The sequence below is a fragment of the Pleurodeles waltl genome, chromosome 2_2 (assembly GCF_031143425.1).
Source record: "Pleurodeles waltl isolate 20211129_DDA chromosome 2_2, aPleWal1.hap1.20221129, whole genome shotgun sequence".
Lineage (NCBI taxonomy): Eukaryota > Metazoa > Chordata > Amphibia > Caudata > Salamandridae > Pleurodeles > Pleurodeles waltl.
The window spans coordinates 995,189,397-995,217,144 of NC_090439.1; the positions used below are offsets into that span (position 1 = coordinate 995,189,397).

The 27,748-nt window shown below is 45.0% G+C and overlaps 1 protein-coding gene across 1 annotated transcript in view; it reads right to left on the reverse strand.

Moving 5' to 3' along the window:
- The window catches only part of LOC138282815 (transient receptor potential channel pyrexia-like), a 1,013,831-nt gene that overhangs the window by 491,896 nt on the left and 494,187 nt on the right, over positions 1–27,748 (reverse strand). The window contains exon 13 of the mRNA XM_069220730.1: positions 12,407–12,577. Coding sequence (XP_069076831.1) covers positions 12,407–12,577 — 171 coding nt within the window. The remainder of the gene's footprint in view (positions 1–12,406; positions 12,578–27,748) is intronic.

Consider the following 27,748-nt stretch of genomic DNA (forward strand, 5'->3'; position numbering starts at 1 on the left):
TGACAGATATTTCCCACAAGTAAAATGTATGTCCCAATTATGAAACTGGCCACTGCATAAATTTATCTTTCTGCATTCTGAAAAAGCTAGGGGTAGCAATACTTTGACCACAGCACTGCCGTACCAACGTGGAGTGAGTACACCTGAAGCTCCCAGTCCATGCTCTTCCTTCAGGGCCTGAGGCATCAGTAGGACAAACTTCGGCCAGTTAGACTAGAGCAGTGGTGGCCAGTGCCAACTACACAGCGCTGTGGAAGAGGCGCCTTCGGGCAGTGAGTGATAACAGGTGCGAATAACAGCCGGAGGTTGTAATCCTGTTGGCAAGCAGAGAAAGGGGCACTTGGGGGAGAGTTGTGAATGGTCATAGCACGTGAGCGGGACTGTTACTTAGAGCAAGTCCAAGCAGTGCAGTGGTGAGACTGGAAGACCGTAGGGGCGGCAAAAGGAAAATTTAACAATGGATACTTGAAGTTATTGGTATGTATCATAGCATTTGTGAATTGTATCATAAAATTGGTACGCATTTTCCACTGAAAACAAGTTACTTGTTCTGTGACAGCTTCCTCATGATGTGCACAGTGACAGGATTTTCATGTTTTCGTAGCACTATTACACATAGATGATAGGGCACATTACATGTTGTAGCATCACCACAGACATTTCCGGAGCTGTCATGTTTTGTCAGATGTGAAGACCCCAGAAGTAGCAGAGCAGGCATGGAGGTACCTTAGCAACAAGAGGAGGAAGGTTGGCTTCAGTAACAAGAAAAACAAGCACCCTCAGAAGACTGGGCCTGACATTTGACCTCGGTCTTTGAATGCCCACGAAATGTGATGAGATAAGAACAAGATTTATAGGCCTGTTTATTACAGAAAATGCGTTTGTGGAAGAATACTGTAAATACGGCTTTCGCATGGTGAGGTACGAACTAGAGCTGGGGAGCCTAAAGCAAATAAAGGCAGCAAATTGAAAGCAAGAAAACATGAATTACAAACCACAAAGCCAATGGTAAACGAAGGGCAGAATGCACTCCCAGATTAGCTTTCTGAAGCTCTACAAAATGTCTTCAGATAATAGACAGCTGCGCTGTCTGAGAGGCTGTGACCTCAAAAAGAAGAGTGGGATCACACTGAACAATTTGTGCTCTAAGAGAAGCCCAGCATTAGCGGTATAATGTATTGTAAAAGAGAGAGTCCCTTGAAAGCTCACAGTCATGACATAAGTGTCTGTTTAATTACAGTCAGACAGCAACAGCACACCCTATGCTGTGGCTTTTATCTAGTATCAGCCTGACATCTACTTGAAATATGTTAATTGGTTGTCTCTTATTTGCGCCAAGAAGCCTTAGGGGGTGTAAGAATTTTAACAAGCATTAGCACAGTGAATAGTTCTAACTTGCATTTGCAGCTATAAGTCACTTCCATGGGGTTTGTCACTGTGTGGGCACTTACCAACCTTTACAGTACCTCTCTTTAATACAGTATCCATGTGGCCATAGTATGTACAATACAGTTGTTTTTGCAGTGTCCTCAAAACATGTATGGATGCCCTCACAGGAAGTGCAATAACTGCGGCAAGCCAGGCTAGCTTGAATCCAGTGGTACAGTGGGAAGGGTATGCCCAGACGTGGGTCCTGTGCTCACTGTGCCACTGGATTCAAGCAAGCCTGGCTGATGAAGGGTGATACCCTGAAACCGGTCCCAGGACGCTTGTTTCCGGCCCAGAGAAGACCTGGCCTGGCAGTTCGGCTGGACTGTTCCCATGGAGAACAGGGTCAAAACTGATCTGTATAGGGGCGTGGCTTGGCACATGCAAAGATGGCTGCTTTTTAAGTGAGCTCTGCGGCTCCGTAATTTTAAAACTCCTGTAATTCAACAATAATCTGGTGCCATTCTGCCCTAAAACAAAGAGCGCGTGAAGTTCAGTGCCCAGTGGGGGGACGAGACCTCAAGGGCGTAGGAGGCGGTCGAGGTGGCCTCCGCTGAGAGAGGAGGTGAATGACGGCCTGGGAGCAGAGTGGTGTTGGAGTTGACTCTGCAGCTGCAGGGGACCAGTGGCAGGGGCTCCCCTCGGTGCTCTAGGCGAGCAGTAAAGAGGGTGTAGCCTGAGGAGGAGACCGATGTGGCCAGACCAGGGCAGGAAGCCCCCGTGCTGCTGGGCGGCCCGTGGAGAGCTGACGGGTGTCAGGGCCTGGGTGGAAGACCGGCGGTGTGAGAGGAGAAGCCCCGGGACCGGCGGGCGTAATCTGGAAGGGGCTCGTCCGGGACTTCCATGAAGGAAAAGACAGGAGGCCAGGACATGGCCTGTATCTCAGAGCCGGTGGGTGGCAGGAGAGCGGCAGCAACATTTCTGGGCCCCCAGGAGAGCGCAGGAAGAGGGCACGGACAGAAGGTGGGATGATTAGAAGGCCTAAAGCTGGATCGACCAAGGAGGAACGGTCGGCTCTGCAGAAAGAGGGTCTGTGAGGGGGAACACTGTCCACCAGAGACGCCTCAAAGAGGGGGCTCCACCCCAGAGTGAGAGTCCTGAGAGGGGCACTAGTAACACCATAGAGCCTGGGATATAGAGGAGCGAGCATGGAAGCGAGTGAAGCTCCCAGGGGTATTTGAAAGACGCAGGTGGTGAATAGTGTTGGTGCAGAGCGGCAGAGACCTACATTGCTGCATATCATGGTGCAACCTAAAACTCAAGGCCCCCAGCATTTGAATAAAATGGACAATTATGCCATTGCAAAAAAGGCACCAAATTCGTCGGGGCAGGACTCCACCGGAGTTGGGCCAGCGGAACCTTCACTGAGAGTTATAAAGGCGGCAATCTCTGACCTTAAGTCTACTTTAGAACCCAAGCTGGACACAGTGATGGCAGATGTCTCCCTCCTGCACACGGACCTACAGAGGATGGCAGACAAGATGTCCACAGCAGAGTCCGACATACAGATGCTGAGGTTGACCTCCAAGAGCTTGGAGGAACAAGTGCGAAGTCTTACTGCACAACATGCACTCATGGCGGCCAGGCTGGAGGACCAGGAGGGACGCGCCAGACGAAAAATTATGACAGTAGTTGGGGTTCCGGAAGGAGCGGAAGGGGCACCCGTCGACCTCTTTCTTGAAGATATTATATTGAAAACCATCTGCTCCAAGAGACTATCAAACTTTTTCTCTGTGGAAAGGGCACACAAAGTGCTGATTCCGCCTCCATGACCAGGGGCTCCCCCAAGAACAATCATTGTCAGAATCTTTAACCATTGCAATCGTGATGCCATCCTACACGCAGCACACACACATGGCGATCTCCACTACAAAAACATGATTATTAGCTTCTTTCCGGACTATGCACTTCAAGTTCAGAAACAACACCGTAGCTTTGACAAAGTTAAAAAAGTGCTATGAACCAAGGAACTTAAATATATGATGCTCTTTCCAGCAAAAGCTCTGAGTGATAGCAGAAGGCAAATCATGGTACTTCACCTCACCTGATGATGCATGGGACTGGTGTCAAGGAGGCAGACGAACCCGGGACAAAGGGAAGGATGCGTGCACGAGAACTCAACAGCAGGCTGGTCCTTCCAGACAGCCCCAAGACAATGGTGATCTGGGTGACACGGAAAAGGGCAAACCATAAAACTAGAACACCAGCTGATAATAGGCAGGAGGCTACATAAGGACCTGTTGGTTTGTATTAGCAGGAGTGACCTATCCAACCATCGCACGGCACATCTGAGCAGAGCCAGCCCACCCTTAACGTATTTAATGTTACTGTTGGGGCGACAGGCACTCTGCAATTTGGGCGGGTGGGCATTTCTGAGCCTACTATGCAGGGTAGCAGGAAGGGGGGATTTAGTTGGGTAGGAGGAGGGGTTAGTCATTTCACAAAAGTTACTGTTAACAGACAAAGAGCTCGGGGATTTTGTACTTAGGAGAAGAGAGGAAGTCTTGATGGAATAATCGGGGAGGGTGATTAGTCTACGGGGCCAGTGGTCTTCAGCCTCGAAGGTACTGGACCAGCTATGCTGACCACTAAAGCTTTGCCACTAACGGCCATGAAGTGGAACGTGAATGGCCTGGGCAACAAAATTAAGGGCACTTTAGTCCTACAGTATATCAAGAGACATGCACCAGATGTAATCTTCATAAAAGTAAGCCATCTGAAGGGCAATCACCATAAAGTCTTAGACAAGATGGTTTACTTCATGTTGGCTCAATCTGGCTTTACCTGTGCTTCGAGAGGAGTGGGCATCCTGCTAAGGAGGGCAGCGCCGTTTATTCCCTCAACTTATGTTCGGTATACATCCCCCCTCGACTACACCTTTCCAGCCCTTGGAGTGCTGCTGCTACAGTTGCCCCCGGGGATTTTAATCTTAGGGGGGGCATGAATGATACAATAGATCCAACATCTGATCAATCAACTCAGTTGGGGGAGGGACCAGGGGAGAGACCGCATTAAAGTCCTTTGTAGACTTGATGGTCCTGGCGGACTTGTGGAGGGCCCACAACCCTGTGGATAGGCAATATACACCTTTCTATCTTCATCCCACAAATGTTTCTCATGCCTTGATTATCTATTTACCCAAAATTCATGGGTGGGCAGCTTCCACCGGGCGACAAGGTATCTCCAACCACTCTCCTGTTGAGGTAACATTGAGGGGACCCATGAGGGACACGACACAGATGCCCAGGCTAGATCTGGGTGGCTAAGAGAGGAGGGTTTCTCTGACAAGATACAGGAAGGTGCAAAAAGGTACTTCTCGGAAAACTGTGGGATGGTGGGTTCAACGAGTACGCTCTGAGAGGCATGCAAGTCAGTGCTTAGGGGCCAGGCTCAGGCTCTGATTGGGGGCCTCAAAAAAGGGCAGAATAAGGTCTACATGGCACTGGAGAAGGAGGTAACAGACTTGGAGGCGGCGGTGCTTAGAGACGGGGTTGTCGACCCACACCAGTGTCAAAAGCTCCAACTTAAATAGAGTGAAATGCAGGACCTAGGGGCCAACGAGGCATGAGCCCATGAGCGTGCCATGCAGCGTAGGATCTATGAAGTTTTAGACAAGGCAAATAAGCTATTAGCGTGGCTCGAAAAAAGGGATTTGAGTAGAAACTGGGTTGTGGAGATCTGGGACGAGGAGGGGGTAAGGTATTCTGTGATTAAAGACATAACGGAGGCCTTTGCCACCTATTATAAACGAGTATACTCCTCCCAGACGGCCACTACCCAAAAGGATTGTAAGGAGCTACTGCTTGACCTCCCACTGGTGGAGTTGACAGAGACCGACAGGGAACTGCTAGATCAGGAACTGACAGTGGAAGAGGTGCAGCAGGCCTGGGGGGAGATTGCCTTGGGAAAGCAGCGGGCCCTGTTGAATTACCGGTGGATCTCTTTAAGGCCATGAATAATATTGTGGCTCCACATATGTTGGAAATGTTCTGGGTGGCTAGGGCAGAGAAAATTCTCCCGGAGACCAAATCCTAGCCACCATTGTGGTCGTACATAAGGAGGGCAGACACCCGACGTCCTGCGGCTTGTACCGCCCCATCTCCCTTCTGAACCCGGAGGTCAAAGTCTTAGCAAAAATCCTGGTAAACAAACTACGCCTACACATGGCCACCCTAATACATAGGGATCAAACTGGCTTTATGCCACACAAAACCACTAGGCTAAATCTAAGCGTCTGTATGGGATCCTTCATGCTACTGGGGTCCCAGGGGCGGAGGAGGCAACAGTCCTCTCGCTAGATGCCAGAATGGCCTTTGACAATATGGAGTGGCCTTTTATTCATGCGGTGCTGACCAGGCTGGGGTTTGGCCATGGATTTTGTGCCTGGGTACCCCTGCTATATAGTGGACCAAGGGCGTGAGTCCAGGTGAATGGGATGTTGACCCGCTCATTCGAGCTCCATAGAGGCACTAGGCATGGCTTCCCACTGTTGCCATGGTTGTTTCCCTCACGCTGGAGCTTCTGGCCGCATGGGTATGCCAAGATCCCCTGGTGTGGGTATACCGGAAAGGGAATTTGTGGGATGCCTGGATAACTCTGTACGCAGATTACATTCTTTTATATGTCACATGGACCCACAGGTCCATAGACAGACTAATACACATCTTTCAGCTCTTTGGTACATACTCTGGGTATCAAATAAACTGGGACAAGTCGCTGGTCTTCTCTCTGATGACCAGGGGCATCTCCCTGCTGGCGCGGTGCTTGGCCCCGGCGAATATTAAGGGATTTAAGTACTTGGGAATCTACGTGACAAGAGACGCAACAGAGTTCCTCAAGAAGAATCTCTGTCCCCAGATGGCCTGACTTGAGGAGGACGTCCTCCATTGGCAGACGCTCCCCATGTCTCTGATGGGCCGTGCCACAGTATTCAAAATGATGTTCCTACCTCGCCTACTCTATGTGTTCCAAAATACCCCATATAAAATACCCCCTGATCTTTTCATAAAGATAAATAGCCAAATACGCAGGCCCCTGTGGCAGGGGGAAGCCAGAGGATATCCCTGGCGAAACTGCAGAAAGAAATATATGAGGGCGGTATAGCGATCCCTAATATGCAGGCGTACTACTGGGTGGCCCAACTTGTTTCGGTTGGGGACTGGGTCCATATGAATGTGGGGAGCCCGCCTACAGAATGGACCTGTGGGGAGCCCGCCTACAGAATAGACTGGGAGTCAATGGGAGGCGGGGGACCCTTCTGTGCTGTACTCCCGGAGAGGGGAAGAACAGCTCCCGCCCCACACACAAGTGGCGGTGAGGGCATGGAGAGAGGCCACTACGTTTTTGGGATGGGAGATTAACGGCAGAGACCCCGCTTTGGTGTGGTGATCAACTACGCGACCCTCATACATTGAAAGGCTTCCATGCTTGGAGGCTAATTGTCATTGACAAACTTAGGGATGTTTGGAGGGAGGGCTCCCTGATTACATTTTCAGATTTACAGACGGAATACGAGCTGGGACCCTCAGACATTTAAGCACATCCAACTGAGCCATGCCCTGGGGAGGCATCTACATGCAGGGTTCCTGATTTCTTCCCACTGGAGGACCTCCTGTTGATGGACCACATACCGGAGGAAGCAGTTTGTCTAATTTATAAAAAATGTATGAATAACTCGCCCAACACAGGGCACGGTCTCCAAGAGGCATGGGCGCTGGAATAGGGGGCGCATTGAAGAAAGTGACTGGCAAGATGCCCTCCAGAGTCCAAGAGAGGTCTTGATTCGGGTGAGATTCTGCCTTGTGCAATTACGAATCCTTCATAGAACATACTACTCTAGAGCCCTCCTACATTGCATGGGGTATGGGAACTCAAAGCTATGCCAAATAGGGTGTGGTGGGGTGGGCATGTTCTTTCATATCTTGTGGGACTGTTATACTACAACTGTCCTGGGGGATGATAATACACATAATGGCCCAGGTCACAGGACTCAGAGTTGCTGAAGAGCCTCAATGGCTAATATTCCAGATCTCAGGGGAAGAAACCTGGTTGAGACACCAAAAGACTTGGTTGACACTAGCGGGGTGGCCAAACGGGATGTTGCCCGTTCCTGGGGGGCGTCAGAACTGCCAATCGTCAAAAGCTGGGAGAGGAACATGGACTGGTGTCATCATGCCGAGCGGGTAGTCTACCAGGGTTGGAGCTGCCCCAAGAAATTTGACAAAATATGGTTGCAGTGGGGAAGATATAGAGGACTATAGAGGGAGGGGCCTAGACGCCTAAAGGGAGTTATTTAAGGGTTAGAGTGTGCCATTGGGATACTAACTACATAGTGGGCTACAGGGTAAGGTACGGATAACAGGTTTGATGATTGTTGCAACATCCTCTGTAGACATGATTGTTTGAATGAAGGCGTACACCCTTGACCAAGATATCAGAGTTGACTATATTCGCTAATACTGTACTGCACTGAGCTTTGATTTAATAAAAAGATGTTAACAAAAATAAAAGACTGATCTGTATATGGATAGGTACAAACTGGAATGGCATGGTGAGCGAATGAATGATGGATTAAACCCAGATCTGTGACTGGGGGTGAGTGTTTGAAAAGTTTCAGCACTCTGTCCATCATCCGTTTGTGTTGCCCTGACACAAAAGCCATTTATAATGTAAAGAATAACTATCTCTGGCAGCAGACAGACTACTTCTAAGAGGAAACCATATTTAATTCTGTCCAAGCTGACACCCCAATTGATGAAGTGAGACAACTGAGGAAAGTCTGATTTCCAGCCCTAGAAGAGCTAGAAGAACAAACTACGACTAACTGCCTACCAGGTCAGGCAAGAGGACAACCACAGCCCATCCAGTCTAGAGTTCCACTATTATTACATCCATAAGTCTGCCTAAGCCCAATTTTGCATTTCTGTCTAACAAATTACAGATCCTTCAGACACATCTGCAAAAATTATTTGGAAACTTGAGTAAATATTTGCAACACATGGCCTCCCACAGAAGGTCAAGACTGACACATGGTCAACACATAGACATAGCCAACTACTTTGCTTTCTTTAACATTAAACACCAGATGATCATGCTTAGGTGGCCAGAGCCCATGGGGCGACAGAAAGATTCATGAAAACTATGGGCAAAGTGCTCTGTATAGCTGAGCTCGAGAATGAATGTGCAGAGTTTCTCCGGGACTACAGATCTACCACAAATGCCTCCTCAAAGAATTTAGTGTGAGTTGTGCTGTTTCGGAGATCAGTGGCTGAATACATCTCTCACAATACCTCCTGGACACCTACAAATAGACTGGATGAAGATATCGAGAACCAATGAAAGAGACTGTGATGCCATGAGCAAAAGGTGAAAGGCAAGATATAAGCATCTAAACTGAGATCACCCTGTACTGCTGCATATCTGGCAGCGAAGCAGCAAGTTTAAGCTGTGCTTTGACCCCAAGCCATGGACTGTCATAGAAGGCAGAGAGACAATGATGACTGCCACCCAAAAATATACCATCATTACGAGCAACCTCTCACAATCCAAGCAAATTACACGTCATGGGATTCCAGTGAATGATGGATTGTGTTCCAAAGTCTAAGGGCCCCTGTGTGGCTCTGCCACAGAGTCTGCTGTTTTTTTTGGGTGACGCCGTAATGCCTGAAATCCAAAATTGAACACGTGTTATGCAGAATTGTGTAAATTTGTCAGTATTCACATACCTGTATTAATGCCTGTCTGTGTGAATTTATCGGTATGTACATACCACCGCTTGTGCTGTTGAAAATCTCCTGTTTGAACTTTAATGTTCAGCTTTGGGCCAGAAGATTCCAACGTGGCCACCAGATATGGGCATCGCTGAAGTCACACCGCATGCATGTCTGGTGGAAATGTTAGAATGGTTGTACAAGGGATGGAGCCTGGCACCGACAGCCAAAGGTTTCATGATGCCAGTGCTGGTGGAGGAGATGGCCGAAGTTGTGACTAGTAGCCAGAGACTCCTAAATGGTGAAGGAGGAGGAAGGACCCACGGTGTAGCAGGGCAAGTGATTCATAGTCTAATAGTCATTGATGGTGGGTGGATTAAATGTATCTTGAAGTGGCACTTTGTAAAGGGACTTTTTCTTAGAGTAGAGTGAGTGATTGTCCTCACTTGCGCTATTATATATGCATGATCATACCAGTAAGCTATTTGTAACACTCTTCAGAGTCCATGAGCAGGTGCTTTTGAAAAAGATTATATGCAGCCTGTACTGGAGCTGCACATGATTCAGGGGCATTTTAAGATTAGCACAATAAAGTAGAAGAATTGTTCCAGGGTAAGGTGACAAGTGGAATACATAGACCTAATACTTCATGTACACAGCCTCCACCTGCCAAACTGTAGTCCCTTGATAAGGTAATTCCCCATACAAACAAGGCATAGTCTCAAGATGGGGGTATGCACACATTCACCTGGGAGCACTTATATTCAAAAGCTCAGAAGGATGTCATGATGCCAAGCAATACTTTTTCAATGTGATTGTGACAGGCAGACATGTCTCAAAGATGCCCAGCAGCCGTGGGTGCATTCCTTTCTGGGTTGTAGTCATCAAGATTGCGGAGATGACATGGTTTGAAAGTAAAAAAGCTGATCTAACACACTGTGTTAGAGACAACAGGGGAAACCTTTGACCGAGAGGGACAGGGATTACAAAGAAATCCTACAAGAATATCCCAAGTGGCATCATTTAATATAAGCAATTTCCATCATACAAGCAACATAGATCCATATGTTGCTTATGTAAACAAATTACAAAGAGAGATATGACTAACTGTAATATCAGAGATTTTGTTTGTGTAGTTCCTTGACTTCTCCACTTCTTGGCGAGATCATCACACAGCCTAGCATCTCCTTCACTATGTTATTGTATTCACATGTTGTCACTGATGAGACAGATATTTTTGTACTGAGAAGTGTAAGAGAGACATGTTTGCTTAAACAGAGCACCCTACAAAGATACGACTGTCAAAAGCTGAGACATGAGACCTGTCCTAGTACCACGGATTAGAAAATCAGAGCAAAGCCAACTAATTCACGCATGGTTTACACATGGTCATAATTATTTGTGCACAAATCACTCACCCATTCTGCTTCCTAGGGAAACAAGGCACGAAGACTGTCTTGTGTTATCATAGCACAGCTAACACCTAGGGTGACAGCCATTCATCAGTAGACAGTATTAACTAGACTAAAGCTATAGATGTACACAGATGCCATTTTGGATGTTGCCTAGGTACCTCTGTTTACTAATCATTAAATGAAGAGTAACCAGAAACTTTGTTACCCAATAAGGAAATGACTGCTTTGCAAGATAGAGACTGTTCTTTGATAGAACAAAATCAATTTTTGGGTACAATGGCCTGCCCTTAGGTAGTTGACAGGCATTAGGAATCTTTGTGATTTGAGAAATTTGGAAGCGGTGAATCCACATTGTTGGAAGAGTTGCCCCATGACTAGATGATGCAGTGGAAAATGCCTATCAACACTATTGTTAAGTAGGGTCAGATGTTCGGTGCAGAAATCATAAGAGGCACTAGCACATGAAGATGCATTTTGCACAGATGGAACACATATTCATCTGCATCAGCCAGGTGAGCACCACTGTTAAAGCAGTGGACCCTGTTGTTTTAAATTTGTCAACTCCACAGAGTAAGCTATTTCTCTATAACTAAGAGAACAAACCTAGATGGATGTTTATTTACTAATCTGTAACAGTGTCATGTGTGTCGGTTTTCCAGAGTGATAAACAAACGTGCCCAGAGGTTGGTCCCGTGCTTGCGCAAGACTTAACTAGGCCAAAACTGGTCTGGGGATGCTCGTATTCCCGTTCATTGTGGACTTGGTCTAGCAGATTGGGCTGGACTGTTTCTGTTGAAGGACGACTAAAGCTGATTTGCTAATGACTGGTTCCTGTCTGGGGTAGAACAGACTGGAATGTTGTCCGGTTAATTTACAGAATTCTTCAAGCCTTCCAGCCATTACATTTTTGTTTACTCCGACATTGGAACCATCCACTGGGATTGAGGCTAGGAACTGTTTTGTTCTTCTCTCCCATAGCTGCACCCTGTCACAGGGTGTGTGGCAGCCTTGTGAGTAAGAACACCCATAAAATGGCCTGAAAGTAATTCATGCATTGAGGAATCATGTAGGGCATCACTGGATCACACCAACCACAAGCTTGCTTTTCCATCTATTTCTTAAAATATGCTGACCACACTGCGATCATATGGGAATTGTTGCTTATACACACACAGCAGACAGATCAGAATAAGAGTCCTACAGAAAGACAGCAGGATAGACATTACTGGGGTTTTTCAAGAAAAGGCACCATTTGTGCTATATCTTGAATGGAGAACTAAACTGCCTAAGCATGCAGTAGAGCACAGGGACACATTCCTGGAGGGCACAGAGAATGGAATATGACAGGCACCTGCTCTGGAGTTTAGTGCTATACTGTGCTGCATCAAGAGAGGGATGTTTCAGAACAGAGATGCAGAGCTACAATGAACCACAGACCTAAGAAGACAGGCAAGGCACTCGTGGTCTAAGATACAGACTGTCCTTAGTCCAATCTTAACTGCTGGTTCCATTTATCTCATGTTGGATACGCAGCGGGCACTACAAAATGTCACCTAAAAGTTTTTACTATTCCATTGAATGTAGTCATTGCCAGTACTTGTGGTAAAGTCATGTTATTACTTTTGTAGAACATTACTGCACTGCTTACACACAAGCGATAAAGGAGGAGTCACTTCTGAACACCCTTTAGGGAAGTAATAGTGCCACACGTCTCCTGCTTTACGCTTACCACTTGAGGCATTTGCAGAAGGTAAACTCTGAACCACACAAGCCAGCAAATGAATAGCGGAGAAGAATGCACAAGTCAAAAATAAGTAAATGATCCATTCTTCACAGAACAAAATGTTTCCATACCTCCGGCCACTGTGGGTGGCATAGCTGTATGTCTGTATTAAGCTCTTGCTCTCGCCATTTCTTCCATAGGTTGAATTTTTGCCTCGATAAATAGAAATCTCTGAATTCCTCCACTAGCTGATATATTGTGAGCCCCAAGGCTATCACAATCACTACGATTCTCCAGGCATCCTAGTGAGACACGATAAAAAGGAAATCAATACCAACTTCCCTTTGATTCAGCAGATAGTTTGTTTTCAACCGAGGATACATGATGTGTCAGACAGCACCTGCAGAACCCAAATATTGCAGTGCCAGCATAAACATAGCATGATAAATTAGCATGGAAGAAGGCAGAACATCTCACAAATACATTGCAAGGAAAAAGGTGATTTAGCTATCAGAACAGCAGTAGGGTTTATAAAAAAAATTTAAATGAGTTGATATGCAGGCTTGATGAATGTGTAGGGGTCCATTCACTGAAAAGCCAGGGGTAGCAGAAGTGACATTCCTTACCCTTTGATGTTAATGATATTGCAGGAAGTGACATCATATGATCACTGAACCTGATATTTTCCAGGAAGGCATGTCACATGACCCAAACAAACAACAATTGAGGATTTGCATTGGATAGTATCCCAAAGTAATGCTATGAGTTGCTTCGAGGTATTTTGTATCAAGGAGGCGTTCCATGGGTGGTGCATGGGTTTTGACACAGGTCACTGTCTTCAAACAGTAGTAGACAGGAATTTGAACCAAAATCCTATATCTCTTCGAGGCAGGCATAACAAGGAAAAATGTTTGAATTTTTCCTTATTTTTCCAACTTTTCATGTATACTGCATTGTATAGAACGCAAACAAAGTGGGAAAAGCCTTAAAACATAGCTTTTGTACTCCCAGTACAAAACAATGCTTCAGAGAATGCACATACCCTTGCACTGTAGCCCAAGGGTGTGTAATTTAGTGCATGGTTGCCAAACTGTGCTAACCCACGCGAGAGAAAAAATGCACCATATTTTATTCCATATGGCATATTTTTGCTCTCTTCCTTTGTTGCAAATCAGTGCAGCAAGTTTGGTGCAGCGTTATCTTGCCTCAAAAAATATATATCTAGGCCACAAACTCACACAATATCATTCACTGCCTGTCACTTGACTTTCCCTCATTTTAACTCAGACATACATATACACATACAAACACACTTGTTCACACATACGCTCTCTCACTTAACCACACTCTCACTCTCAAGCATGCATACAATATACATTTTAAACCACTTTTACCTACCACAGCTGCCACTAAAGGTCCTGAGCGTGCTTCATTTTTTCTTCCACTAATAGTGAATAACATATTATTATTCACTATTGGTATAATGAAAAACTGGAAGTAGATAATAAATGCAGAGTCGCCTCTGTGTTCTTGGCACAGATTTTGCCACCTCTGAAGCCAGGGGTTGCAAAAGCAAAACCAGGGGTCGCAGCTGCTAATCCTGGCGACCTCTTGGTGACGTCCATGGATGAATACAGGATGCTATTCAAACTCTTATTCCTTCTTCAGGTGTCTAAAGGGTGGTGTTTTATACATTCTAAATCACCATATGAATGATCTACCCACATATTTCAACAGTTTTATATGGTTTATTTATTTCTAGTTCTAAGATCTAATTAATTCTCTTTGGTTTCGGCTTTTGTGGTTTTGAATAATATGTGAAAACCATTTCTGGAATTTATTTGTACATGGAATTGCTGTCACCACAGTGTTTTGCCTTTGTAATTTCCTCTAGGAGTGACCTGGAGTAACATGCACACGCAATCTCGGGCGTGAACACTATTCAAGTAATATCAGCTAAGTTTAAAACTGGACAGGTGCAAATAGCATTGACCCAGATTTTACACCTACTGGTACTGCAGTGTAAGAAACAATCAGTAGTACTGACTGAAGTACTCTTGTTAATGCCACGCGCTAACATCATCGATTTCTAGTGGCACCATCTTTAAGGTAAATATTCAAATCTCAGTGAAGGGAGGATGGATCATATAGTTGTATACATAGATATCTATTTGCTTAACTTCAGCAGCTCATTGGCCCATATTTATACTTTTTTTATGCCACATTTGCATCACTTTTTGACACACAGCGGTGCAAAAACACAAAATACAATTATGGCCCATATTTATACTTTTTAGACCCGCGTTTGTGTCATTTTTTTACGCAAAAGCGGCGCAAACTTCCAAAATATAATTGCATTTTGTGAGTTTGCGCCGCCTTTGTGTAAAAAATGACACAAATGCGGGGTAAAAAAAAGTATATATATGGGCATTAGATACTGTAGTTTCTTGTGGTATGGCTAGAGACAGCTTTACCTTTCTGTTACGATCATCCGTGTAATCAGTACTTTAAGACACACATAAGTTCTGACTGAATCAGGTTTTTTCAACCCATGCATAAACTCCTACTTAAGCATGAGTCGGAATTGCAAGTTGAGTGTTGAATGACTATTGGATGCGTTAAATACCTCAACCTTTGTCAAATTTCGTCAAGCTAAACCTGCCAAAATTTAAAAGGAGGAAACCATACAGTGATTACCATCATACGGATTTTGGTGTGTTAGAAACCAAAATCTGCATGTTATTTCCCTGAAATCGTAACAGGTGCTAATTATTGCACTCAATAAAAAGCAAACTCTGTTGTATCAATATTTACCAGGTGCAATACATAGTACTGATACTTGTAATCAGGCACATAGAGTGGGCTCTGGGTCTGTCGTTTGCGGATAACTGGATGGCATATGAGGTCCTGATTACAAATGTAGGTGTTATTTATTGCACGTGGTAAATAACGAAACCACTGGGTACATTATTTATCGGGTGCAATAAATAACACCTGTTACGAGTTGATGGGGAATAACATGCAGATTTCGGTGTTTAGCACACCAAAATCCCCATATTAATTTAAATGGCATATGCTTTTCCCCCATTAAATTTAGGCAGGTTTGACTTGCTGAAATTTAAAAACAGTAGAAGTATTTAACGGGGAACCATAGATTATATGCTGAGCAGAAGAACCACAAATAAGAGGCCCTGTGACCACAATCCTTAAAGAAATTGAAAATCCTAAAATAGCTGCCAATGGGCAAGCCAACTTCAGATTGACTGGTTGCCAATATCCAGAACAACAAGTAGGAAGGAGATTGGTTGATCAAGGTCTTCGTGATTCCTATTGACAATGAAGGGATGGATTATTGAGTCGTATAAAACAGAATTAAGAACACCCCCATGTTCACAGTTTAGTAAAAACAATTGCTGAAGTTAAAATATTTTTGGTTTTTGCCATGGGATATCACTGGTCTACATAGCATACCTTGCTTTTCTTTGCAAACCATCAAGTTCTATGTCTTCAGGAGAGCCTGAATACTGACCAGCTGAGCATTGCCAGTTTTCAAAATATTTTAAAAATGGAGCTAGACCGTGTAACAAGGGTTGTTGGTCACAGTCATTAGCTAATTGGACTGAAAATTATTATTAACCAATTCTGACTTGATATTAGCAATTGAAATCCATATTAAAGGGGACAATTAAACAGATAAAGTATCTACTTATGACATTTTATCTGCAACTTGCTCTCAATTTGTAAGTAATACGGTTGATGAATTTATTAAGGAAATGTAACTCCAAATTCCTACATACTCTACTGCTATAATTCAAAGTTGACATTAATTCCAATCGCCTAGAGCAAAACACCTCGGAATGTTTACTAGAAGTGACAGTCACCTACAGAGCTTTGCATGACAAAAGTATTGTCAGTTCCTGAATAATGTAGGGTGAAATGTTTTGAATTGCAGATTTGAAGAGGATCAGCCACCTGAAATCGTCATATACTTCTGGGGACTAATAATATAATCTCCTATTTTATTGTCCAAGTTACACTGCTGCAGACGCCTTTAAGTAATCCCGAGAATGGAACGTGATCATCACCTTCAACTAGTTGCTTTCACTATTTGGACTGGTAAACTCTCATAGAGGAGTTTACCTTATGCTATTTTTACGAAGACCATAGGTCCTTAAAAATATGATAAAAATGCAAACCTACAGCTTACTTTAGAAGAACGTGGAGGTCGCAATCTGGCTGAATTTATGACCCAGAATGTGGCTTCCTAAATATTTGTAGATTTTAATGAGAACTATTCTTATTGAAGTTTAGGGTGCTAAAAAATGTCTCCACTTCTATCTCATATCATATGCAGGGAGGAAACACCATCATAAATAAAATAAAATGCACAGAAATTTACGGTCAAAAGTTAGGACTATTAAAACAACCTAAAGTGGGAATGATGCAGCAACTTCAAACAAACTCCAGAAATGTGGAAATTTGATTAATGAAACGAAATGACAACGTCGATGGAGGGTAGATGAAATGAGAAAGTCTTGACAAAAAATGGTTGCCTTGGCAGTTTATGAAAAATAGCCATAACACTCGGAAATTCGGGCTTAAATTAGGTAGAGGTTCTTCAGTAAGTAAAAAAATGACAAGAGTGCCATCTACTGGGAGCACTGTGAGAATCCCACGTAATATATGTTTATAGGAAATATGATGATAAATCATTGCTAGGCTTCTCTTGGGAACTCATGAAAGACATTCCATCAATTAAGAACATTTCAACCTTAATAGTCTCATGGAAAGCTTCTAGAGCTCTTAAGAGAAAGCTAGACGAATGGGAAATTTCCCTGTTGCCATTACACATTGTAGCTTACCACCTTTCTGGAAAGGCTGAACTCTCCAACTTATTTATAACAAGCATCTGCAAGCAATGGGTCTTGCATTTGCTCGAGTAAGAGCTATCTGCGTTGTAAATTCCGATCTGGACAATTCTTGCCACATAAATTGAAAATAAAAAGCAACACAGAAGTTTGCTCAAAGTCTAACGTATTATCGGCAAAAATGCAATTATCCATGTAACAGGGTCTATGTGATGCAAAACGCTCGACTACTGCCCAGCGAGAATGCGCTGCATAGGAAATAAACAGAAAAAAATAGTCCTGAAACCATACGAAAAACACAGAACCTCTTAAAAACACAGAACCTCTTATGTTTTCAGTAGTTTGCGGGTGCGCTCGAGGAGGGCTAAACACCGGAAAAGGAATGAGGTATGCATACCTTCCTTATGAAAGCAAGCGAATTTAAAAACCAACCAAACTCATGGGCGTGCAGTGGGCGTAGTTACAAGCCCATAGAGAGGTTACAGCAGGGACAGAGCACTTTGCACTAGACCCTAAAAAGGGAAGTGGATCAGATTCAGGTTAAGTACATTGTTCTACTCAAAGGGTAAGATTTTTACCAGACATGTTTAAGCCAAATTGGCAGTCCAATCCAAGGGAAAGACATTATGGACTTCAAACCGACAGGTTTTCAATTTGAGTGCTCTATATTCGTTCATATTTTCACTTCAGCATTGTGAGCCAATAAACACATCGTGTTCTAAGCACAAAATGTTAGCTTGCTTTGTGTGTTATAGTGCAGCATTAAATTTGGTTCATCGAATGTTCTTCTGATTCACAATGCAGGCTTGGGAGATAGATAGTTCATTATTGAACTCAATTATAGAACTTCACAATGAACGGCTTGTTAGGATGAAATTATAAGCAAATAGCAATTTGTTACCCAAAATTACCATGGTGTGTGCATCTAATGACTTCCAATCATGGGTTTTCAAGCTTGCCCCTGTGTTGTGAGCCACCGGTAAATGTTAAAATCAGCGCATTTTACCAGAAGTCTCTAATTAATCAGTTTTAAATCGGTATTAGCTGTCTGTTAAAATTGATAGTAAACAATTGGCATTAAAGTAGCCTTGTAGTGAATCCTAGTTTGTTTTAATGGGATAACAGGAGTTAGCTTAGCCTTTGGCTTGCAGACTCGTGCCCCCGTCACCTCGTGACTTTTAGCCTACTTAGCTTGCTCTGTCTTAGCCCATTTATTTAATTAATTCTTCTAAGATGGCTGCCTTGTTTATAGTTAGGCCATTTGTTTAGCTTCATGTTATCAGTGCCCCTGCGCTAAGGCGTCAACTCATGCGACAAAGAAACAAACAGTAGGTGTTCAGATTAGGTACTTTCCTTCTTCACGCTTTTGAGGGAATTGTTTATATTAATTACCGTCTCAAGCATGCTGTGTTATCTATTGTTTGGGTACAACCTACGTCAGGGGTCCAAGTAGATCTGTATAAATACAACACCCTTTAGACAGATAATCAGAGGGATTCCAACCAGATACCATCGCTGCTATCGATGCTGCACGTCGCCTTGACGCTGACCTGGACTTCGTGTTCCTCCAGAGTTTGAGCACGAGATCTCATTCCAAGGTAAAAAGGGTTGGGGGCTCCTTCCAGGGACATGGCATTGGCAGATTAGGTTTAACATACCAAGCTCTCCTCTAGGTAGAAGGTTAGGCCTATTATGATAGGGTACCAGGACATATTATACTCTTTATGTCTTTTCATGTTATCGCAAGATGGTGGATGTCTTCATAATCATGACTCTTGTCTTTACAATTCTATCTCTTGCACTGTTCATTATCCTAATCAGTGCAGCCCATGTGATTAATCGCAGATTGCAGATTGTATTAGATAAAAGCTATTGAAACATTACTGCATCTTCGTTATTGCCTGCATTTGGTTGAGATATGATGTATCTGTGAGAAAGGGGTAGTCTCCGTTTAACCACGACACTCCCTGAGATGTCATACCTCTGAGTTCATGCGTAAAGGCTGCCACAAATCACCTTTAACTGTTTGGGTTTTTGGTGAGGTACTGCTAGTGAGCCGGAAGGGTTGGGACTACAGTTTCAACTTGTTGTAGGATAGGCATAGTCACCTACAAACATATTGTCACCCTTCAACCAGCAGTCTTGCCCAGAGCAAGAGTCCAACTATGACAGCCTATTAAACTAATCAATGTCCGTCAAATCTGTGATGATAAATATTTATTGTGTCTAGTTTGAAAAGTGCAAAAACAGCAGACAGCACTACATACACCAACTAGGCTGACCCAAAACGTTTCCTTCTGGGAACTAAGGGGGTCATTTAAACCCTGGTTGATGTACTCTCATTCTACCAGAGCAGTGAATTGATCTACTTCGCTGCTCAGGTGAACTTTAGTCGACAATATTCCCTTCAGAAGTGTCAAAACCATGGTGGGTCCCATGAAAATACTGAAAGTTTGTTGAGCGATCATCATATTTCATACGGCCTCTCAGCAAACTGTCATGCTTTTAAAAAACAAACCATCAAAGTTGGAGTTTGCTTTTCAAAAGCAAAAAAATAATGCCCTGACACTCCTGCAGTAGGATATGAGGGCCATTTATAGGGTTGAGCCTGTAAGACTCTGTTGCGTACAGTAAAGGGCTTGGGGCCCATCTGTCGCTCACCACTTGTTGGCTTGCCCGACACCCTTCTTTACAGCCTGGTAATTCGTCACGGCAGGCCAGGCATCATTTCTGTTATTCTCTGTGGATCAACGACCAAACACTGATTGAATCAACTTAATCAGTGCCCGTCTGCTGCTCCCGAAATAATAGTACTATGTTGTTCTTTTAAACTGCCAGTGCCCTGCAGATAGAAGGCTTGTGACTGGCAAAAAACGTGTCCAGCAGGACAAACAATAATGCAAAGTTTTATTTTTTTATAGCTAACTTTCTTTTTCTTTTACCAAGTAGTCTTTTCTCACTTTCCACTCATGTTTTTGCTCGTGGGTGCTCTTCTCAAAAGATGATGATTACCTTGTTCGAAATATTGCAAAGTGACATTGTTTCTTTATTATGTGTAATTTCTGAAATGATCCTTTCACACAATCATGCAGCCCACTTCGCACCAATCCGCCCCACTACAATCCACCCCAATCACCTCCACCTCACCCCACTCCAATCCAATCCAATCCAATCCAATCCACTCACCCCAGTTCAAACCACTCAAACCCACCCCACTCCAATCCTCCCAGCCCACCCCAATCTAATCTGCCACACTCCAAATCACCCCACTCTAATCCAAAACAATCTGCACCACTCCAATCCAAAAGAATTTGCCCCAATCCAATCTTCCCCATTCGAATCCAAAACAATATGCTCCACAACAATCCAGAACATTATGCCCCACTACAATCCAAAAGAAACTGCTGCACTCCAATCCAAAACAATGTACCTCACTGCAATCTGCTGCTCTCAAATCCAAAACAATCTTCCCACAACAATCCAAAACAATCTGCCCCACTCCAATCCACTTTACTCCAATTTCCCCCACTCCCATCTGTCCCACTCCAATCCAAAACAATCTGTTCCACTCAAATCCGCCCCACTCCAATCTGCCCCACTCCAACCTGCCCTACCCCAGTTTGCCCCTCTCCAATTCAAAACAATCTGTGCCACTCCAGTCCACCCTACTCCAATCTGCTCCACTCAAATCCACAAAAATATGCCCCATTTCAAACCAATCCACCCATCCCCAATTCAATCAACCCCACTCAATCTCAATTAATCCCACTCACATCCACCCTCCTCTTATCAAAACCACCGCAATCCCATCCACCTCACACCAACCCAATCCACCCCACTCCAATCCAATCCACCCCACTTCAATCCACCCACTCCAATCCACCCACTCCAATCCACCCTATACAATCTTCCCCACTCCAATCCAAAACAATCTGCCCCACTCCAGGCTGCCACACTCAATCCAAAACAATCTGTCCCACTCTAATCCACCACACTCCAGTCTGCCCCATTCCAGTCCAAAACAATTTGCCCCACTCCAATCCTAAACAGTCTGCCTGACTTCAGACTGCTCCAATCCAATCCAAAGCAATCTGCCCCAGTCCAATCTGCCGAACTCCAATCCAAAACAACCTGCCCCACTCCAATCCATTCCAACCTGCCCCACTTTAATCCAAAACAATCGGCCCCACTCCAATCCCAAACAACTCACTCCAATCCAAAACAATCTTCCCCACTCAAATCCAATCCACCTCACCCCAATCAAATCCACCCCACTCCATCCCAATTCACCCTGCTCCAATCCAATTCACCCCACTGCACACCAATCCATGCCACCCTAATCCAGCCCAGGCCAATTTACCCCACTCCAATCCAATACACCTCACCCCAACAGACAACATCCACCCCACCCCAATCCAATCGACTCTAGTCCAATTCATCCCACTCCATTCCAGTCAGTCTACCCCACTACAGTCCAATCCACCCCACTACACTCGTATCCACCTGACTCCAGAGAAAGCCACTCGATCCAACCCACTCAACTCCAGTTCATCTCACCCCACTCCAATCCAACCCATCCACCCTAATCCACTCAAATCAAGTCCACCATTACCCAATTCACCTCACTCTAATCCAATTCACCCACACAACTCCAGTCTATCCCATTCCAATACAATCCACTTTAATCCGCTCCAGTCCAGTCCAGTCCAGTCCACATTAATCCACCCTACTTCAGTCCAATCCACACCACTCCAAACCACCTTATTCTACCCCACTTCAATCTAGTCCACCCCGTCCAATCCAGTCCACCCCACATGAATCCAATCCACCCCACACCATTCCAGTCCACCCCATTCCAAACCAACCTACTCCAATCCAATCCACTCTAGTCGAATCCACCACAATCCACTCCAATCCAATGCACCCAACCCCACTCCAATCCTCCCCAACCCACCCTACCCCAATCCAATCCACCCCACCCAGTCCAGCCCAATCCATCACACTCAATCCAATTCATCCTACCTGACCCTAATCCACCCCACTCAATCCAATCCACATCAGTCCAATCCACTCCACTCTGATCCACCCCACTCCAATCAACCTCATTCCAGTCCACACTACTCCAGTCCACCCCACTCCAATCCAATTGACCCCATGCCAATCCAATCCAACTCACCTCACCGCAATCCACCCCATCCAATCTACCCCTATCCAATCCACCCCACCCAGTCAAATCCCACCCCACCCACTCCAATCCACCCATTAGTACACCCCACCCCATTTCAACCCACTCCACCTCACTGAAATCCACCCCACTGCAATTCCCCCACTCCACTTCAGTACAGCCCACTCCACTACAATCCACCCCACTCTACCCCAATCCACCCCACCCCAGATTAGTCCACTGCACTCCAATCCAATCCATCCAGCCAGCCTACCCCACTCCAATCCAATCCACCCCATCACAATCCACCCCACCCTAATGCAATCCACCCCACTTCATCCCAGTGCAGTCCACCCCACTGCACTCCAATCAAATCGATCCACTCAACTGAACTTCAATCCAGTCCACCTCAATGGAATCCACCCCACTCCAGTGCACTCCAATCCAATCTAACACATCCCACCCCACCCCAGTCCACCCACCCCAATGCAATCCATCTCACTGCAGCTCACTACACCCCGATCCAATCCACCCCACCCCAAACCAATCCTCCCCACTCCAATCCACCCCATTCCAATCCAATCCACCCCACTCCAATCCAATCCACCACACTCTACTTCAGCTCACCCACTCTATCCCAATCTAATCCACTCCATCGCAGTTCAGTCCACCCGTCTCCAATCCATCCAGACTGCCCCACTCCACTCCAATCCATCCAGCCCACCCAATCCAATCAACCCCACCCCAATCCAATTCAATTCAATCCACCTCACTCCAATCCTACCCACCCCACTCCATTCCTATTCACCCACTCCAGTCCAGTGAATCCAATCCAGCCCACTGCAATCCAATCATATCCACTCCAGGTCAATCTAGTCCACCCCATCACTCCAATTCAAACCAACCTCCCCAATCCAATCTAATCCACCATACTCAAATCCACCCCAATCTCATCCACCTCACCCCATTTTAATCCTCCAAGTACAACATGGCAAAACACATTGCCAAAGTCAATAGCTCTTGTATAGGCGAGACCTATTGGCTCTGCCAATGCTTGGTTTTTGTCTGTTCTGAAACTCCAGGCCTTTCCTACATAGGGAAGACAATCTAATAATCTTGGCCTTAGCCTTCCCGTCCACCAGGAAATCAAGGTAAAAGCTCATCATGCTGGCTGAGAAATGATTCTGTCAAGTATTGCTGCTACAGTTCAATGTTATTCCATTAAATATCTTTAAAAAGTCTTGGGACAGGGGATGCCACCTCTGTATACTCCTGCCGCCAAATGGCTATTGCTATGTTCAAACCTGCTTCCTTCCGACCAACTGAGTAGTGGTGATTATGCAGTGTGAGGTGCATATGCTAGGGTGTGTGAGTTTCTGTTTTGGTGCTTGCATGCATGGTCCCCTCACAGTCTCTTACTGTTAGACCTGTCAGCCTTAGGGTAGGCTTCCCCCAAATGTTTTGCCTTACTCTGCCATTTTTTGATGATTTTGTTGGCCTTAGGACTATTTGCAATGTACGTCTGCTGACCAGTGCTAAAGTGTGTGTGCTCATTCCCTAAAATGTAGTGCTTCTACTTGGCCTGCCACCCATTTAGGTAGCCCTTTACACCTGTTCAGGCCTGCCACTGCAAACTGTGTGTGCAGTTTTAAACTGCCATTTCAATTTGGCACACTAAACCTTTCACCAGACGTAAACGTTCCTCTTAAATACAAAGAAGTCACCTCTAGGGTAGGCCCTAAACAGCCCAAGGGCACAGTGCAGTGCATTTAAAAAGTTGGACATGTACTTTTAAGTTTTAGATGTTCTGGTAGTGAAAAACAGTTAATTTATTTTTCACTACTGCAAGGCCTACCTCCCCCATAGGATAACATTGGGTTACCTTATTACATTTCATAAGTGAACTTTCAATTGGGGGCATGTAGGAATACTGAGTTTGGTGTCTAAAGAAGTGTAATTTAAAACCTTCTTTAATTGTAAAGTCAGATTTAAAATCACAATTCTCAAAATGCTACATTTAGAAGTGTTAGAAATGGGTCTTTAGTTGGCAGTCGGATTACACCCTATCAAGCAGGGACCTTCACTCTAGTCAGCGTAAGGGAGATACACAGCTCAGATAACCACTGATCACCCCCTTGGTAGCTTGGCACAAGCAGTTAGGCTTATTTTAGAGTCAATGTGTAAATTATTTGCACCAACACATACAGTAACACAGCGAAATCAACCCAAAATGACTCCACATCATTTTAGAAAAATAGCCAATATTTATCTAAATCAAACAAGCCCAAAACAACAAAAATCCAACATACATAAGAAAATATTTACATTTTTAAAGTAAAAATAAGAGTCTTAATCTCTAAGAATCAACGGATGTGTTTTCGCACAAAGCAATTGCCATGCATCCAACATAAAGCTGCAGGGGTGACGGTGCATCAGAAAAAGCAAGCAATGCATCAATTCCTTACCCAGAAGTGTGTTGATTCATTCTCTGCTGGGTAAGCCATGCGCTGATTCTTTCCTTGCAGGGAAAGGATGCGTTGATTTCTGGAAAAGCAGCCTCGGGTCTGTGCGGTGATGTTGAAGATGTGATGCCCAGGGGCAATGCATGGAAAATCCAGATGCACAGCAACGATGAATCCGCGATGAACTGATGATGCGTTGGTTTCACTGGTGCTGCATCAATTTTTAAGCCGCGGTACAGGCACTGAGTCAATTTTTTTGCCGCTTGGCTCCGGTGCATGGATTTTCTCTCAGGTTTTACCAGCTTCTCCTTCCAAGGGCCCAGGGACTGGATTTGGCACCACTTGGCAAGTCAGGGATCTAATTAAGAGAACAAAGGTGCCGGCAGATGAAGTCTTTGATGTCCCTAAGACTTTTTAACAGGAGTCAAGTTCAGTCCAAACCCTTGAAGAAACTTCACTTGCAGGATACACAGCAAATTCCAGTTTTTTTCCTCTCTGAGGCAGTATCAGTAACTGCAGGCCAACCCAGCAAAGCACACACAGCAAAGGGGCAGTACTCTTCATCACAGCTCTTCAACTCTTCTCCTTGGCAGAGGTTCCTCTTGGTCCAGAAGTGTTCTGGAATTGTGGGGTCAGCAGTCAAATACTTATACTCATTCTGCCTTCGAATTAGGCAAACTTCAAAGGAAAGTCTTTGTACTGCACAAGAGCCTGCCTCTCCCTGTTGTCGTCCCAGACACACCCCTGGGGGTTGGGGACTATATTGTGTAAAGGCAGGCACAGCACTTTCAAGTACAGATGTCAACTCCTCCCTCCCACTCTAGCACAGGAAGACGCCTCAGGATTTGCAAGACACTCCTCAGCTCCTGTTGTTGCACTGTGTAGAGTGAATTCGCAAACAGCCCAACTGTCAGTCTGACTCAGATGTGTATTCAGCAGTCAAGTAGAGGCACAGAATAGTTAAACAAGAAAATGCCCACTTTCTAAAAGTGGCATTTTTAAACGAATGTAAAAAACAAACTTTACCAAAAGATGTAATTTTAGTTCAGAGACCCCAAACTTCATATCGTTATCTGCTCCCACTGGGAAATTATACTTAAAAGGTATTTAAAGGCAATACCCATGTTAACCCATGGGAGAAATATGCCTTGCAATAGTGAAAAAATATTTTAGCAGTAATTGTCACTATCAGGACATTCAAAACACACCAGTACATGTCATATCTTTTAAATACACTGCACCCTGCCCATGGGGCTGCCCTGGGTCTACCTAGAGGTGACTTACATGTAGAAAAAGGGAAGGTTTGGGCCTGGCAAATGGGTACACTTGCCAGGTTGAATCAGCAGTGCAAGACTTCACACAGGGACACTGAAATTGCAGGTCTGAGACATGTTTAGAGGGCTACTTACATGGGTGGCACCATCAGTGCTGCAGACTCACTAGTAGCCTTTGATTTACAGGCCCTGGGCACCTCTAGTGCAATTTACTAGGGACTTACTAGTAAATCAGATATGCCAAGCAGGGATAACCCATCATAATCACAATCTACACAGGGAGCACTTGCACTTTACCACTGGTCAGAAATGGTAAAGTGCCCAGAGTACTAAAACCAGTAAAAAACAACTCCAGCACACAGTCAAAAATACAGGACGCAGAGGCAAAAAAGACAGGGGAAACCATGCCAAGGATGATAGGTCTAATGCATGTCTCCCCCCAGCTGAAAGTAGGGAGAACTACCCAACCTCATGGGAATTCTCATCACTAGGGAGGAAGAATTTGGACAGACCATCAGCATCGGTGTGTTCTGTACCAGGGCGGTGTTCCACTGTAAAGTCCATTCCTTGTAGGGAGATGGACCACCTCAACAGTTTTCGGTTCTCATCCCTCATGTGCATGAACCATCTGAGGGGCCTGTGGTCTATCTGAACCAGGAAGTGAGTCCCAAACAAGTAAGGTCTTTACTTCTTAAGCGCCCAGACCACAGCAAAAGCCACTTTCTCAATTGCACGACACTTCTGTTTCCTGGCAAGTAACCTCCGACTAATGAAGGCTACAGGCTGGTCTAGGCCCTATTCGTTTAGCTGTGCTAGAACTGCCCCCATACCATGCTCTGAATTATCAGTCTGCACAACAAATTCCTTGTAGACGTCAGGTGCCTTCAGCAAAGTGGTCTGACATGCCTCAATCCAGATCACTTTCTTGGGCTACTTCCTGGAAGTCAGCTCTGTCAAGGTGGCAAAAATTGTGCCATTCCCCTTAGCAAATCTCCTGTATTAACCGGTGACACCTAAGAATGCTCTCACCTCTGTCTGGGTCTTGGGGGGGTTCCCAAGCCAGATTGGCATCAATATTAGGTTGTAGGGGGGCCACCTGGCCACTCTCTCTGCCATATTTGGCACTTACTGGCCTTAATACTGAGGCCTGCCTTCTACAGAGCCTTCAACACTTCGCAGAGGTGATACAGGTGATCCTCCCAGCTGAACACTGCAATGTCATCCAGATAGGTGGCACTGAAATTCTCCAGACCAGTCAAAACCTGGTTTACCAACCTCTTAAAGGTGGCAAGGACATTCTTCAACCCAAAGAGCGTGACCCTGAACTGGTAGTGGCCCTCTTCTGTTGAAAATGCTGAGCTCTCTTTGGCCCCATGGGTCAAGGCAATCTGCCAATACCCAAAACGTTAAGTCAAACGTACTGAGAAACTTCCAAGCTCCTAGCCGATATACGAGCTCATGAGTTCGGGGTGCACGTCAGTCTTAGTGATGCGTTGAGTCCACAGTAGTCCACGCAAAACCTAAGGTCAGGAGTGGCACCTGGGGCAGCAGCCTTGGGGACCAAGACCACTGGGCTGGCCCAAGGACTGTCCCTAAGGCTAGCATCTTGGAAACCTCATCCTTGATGCTGGCTCTAACCTTGTCAATCACCCTGTAGATCTTATGTTTCACAGGTGGAAGTGTCCACATCATGTGCACACAAATG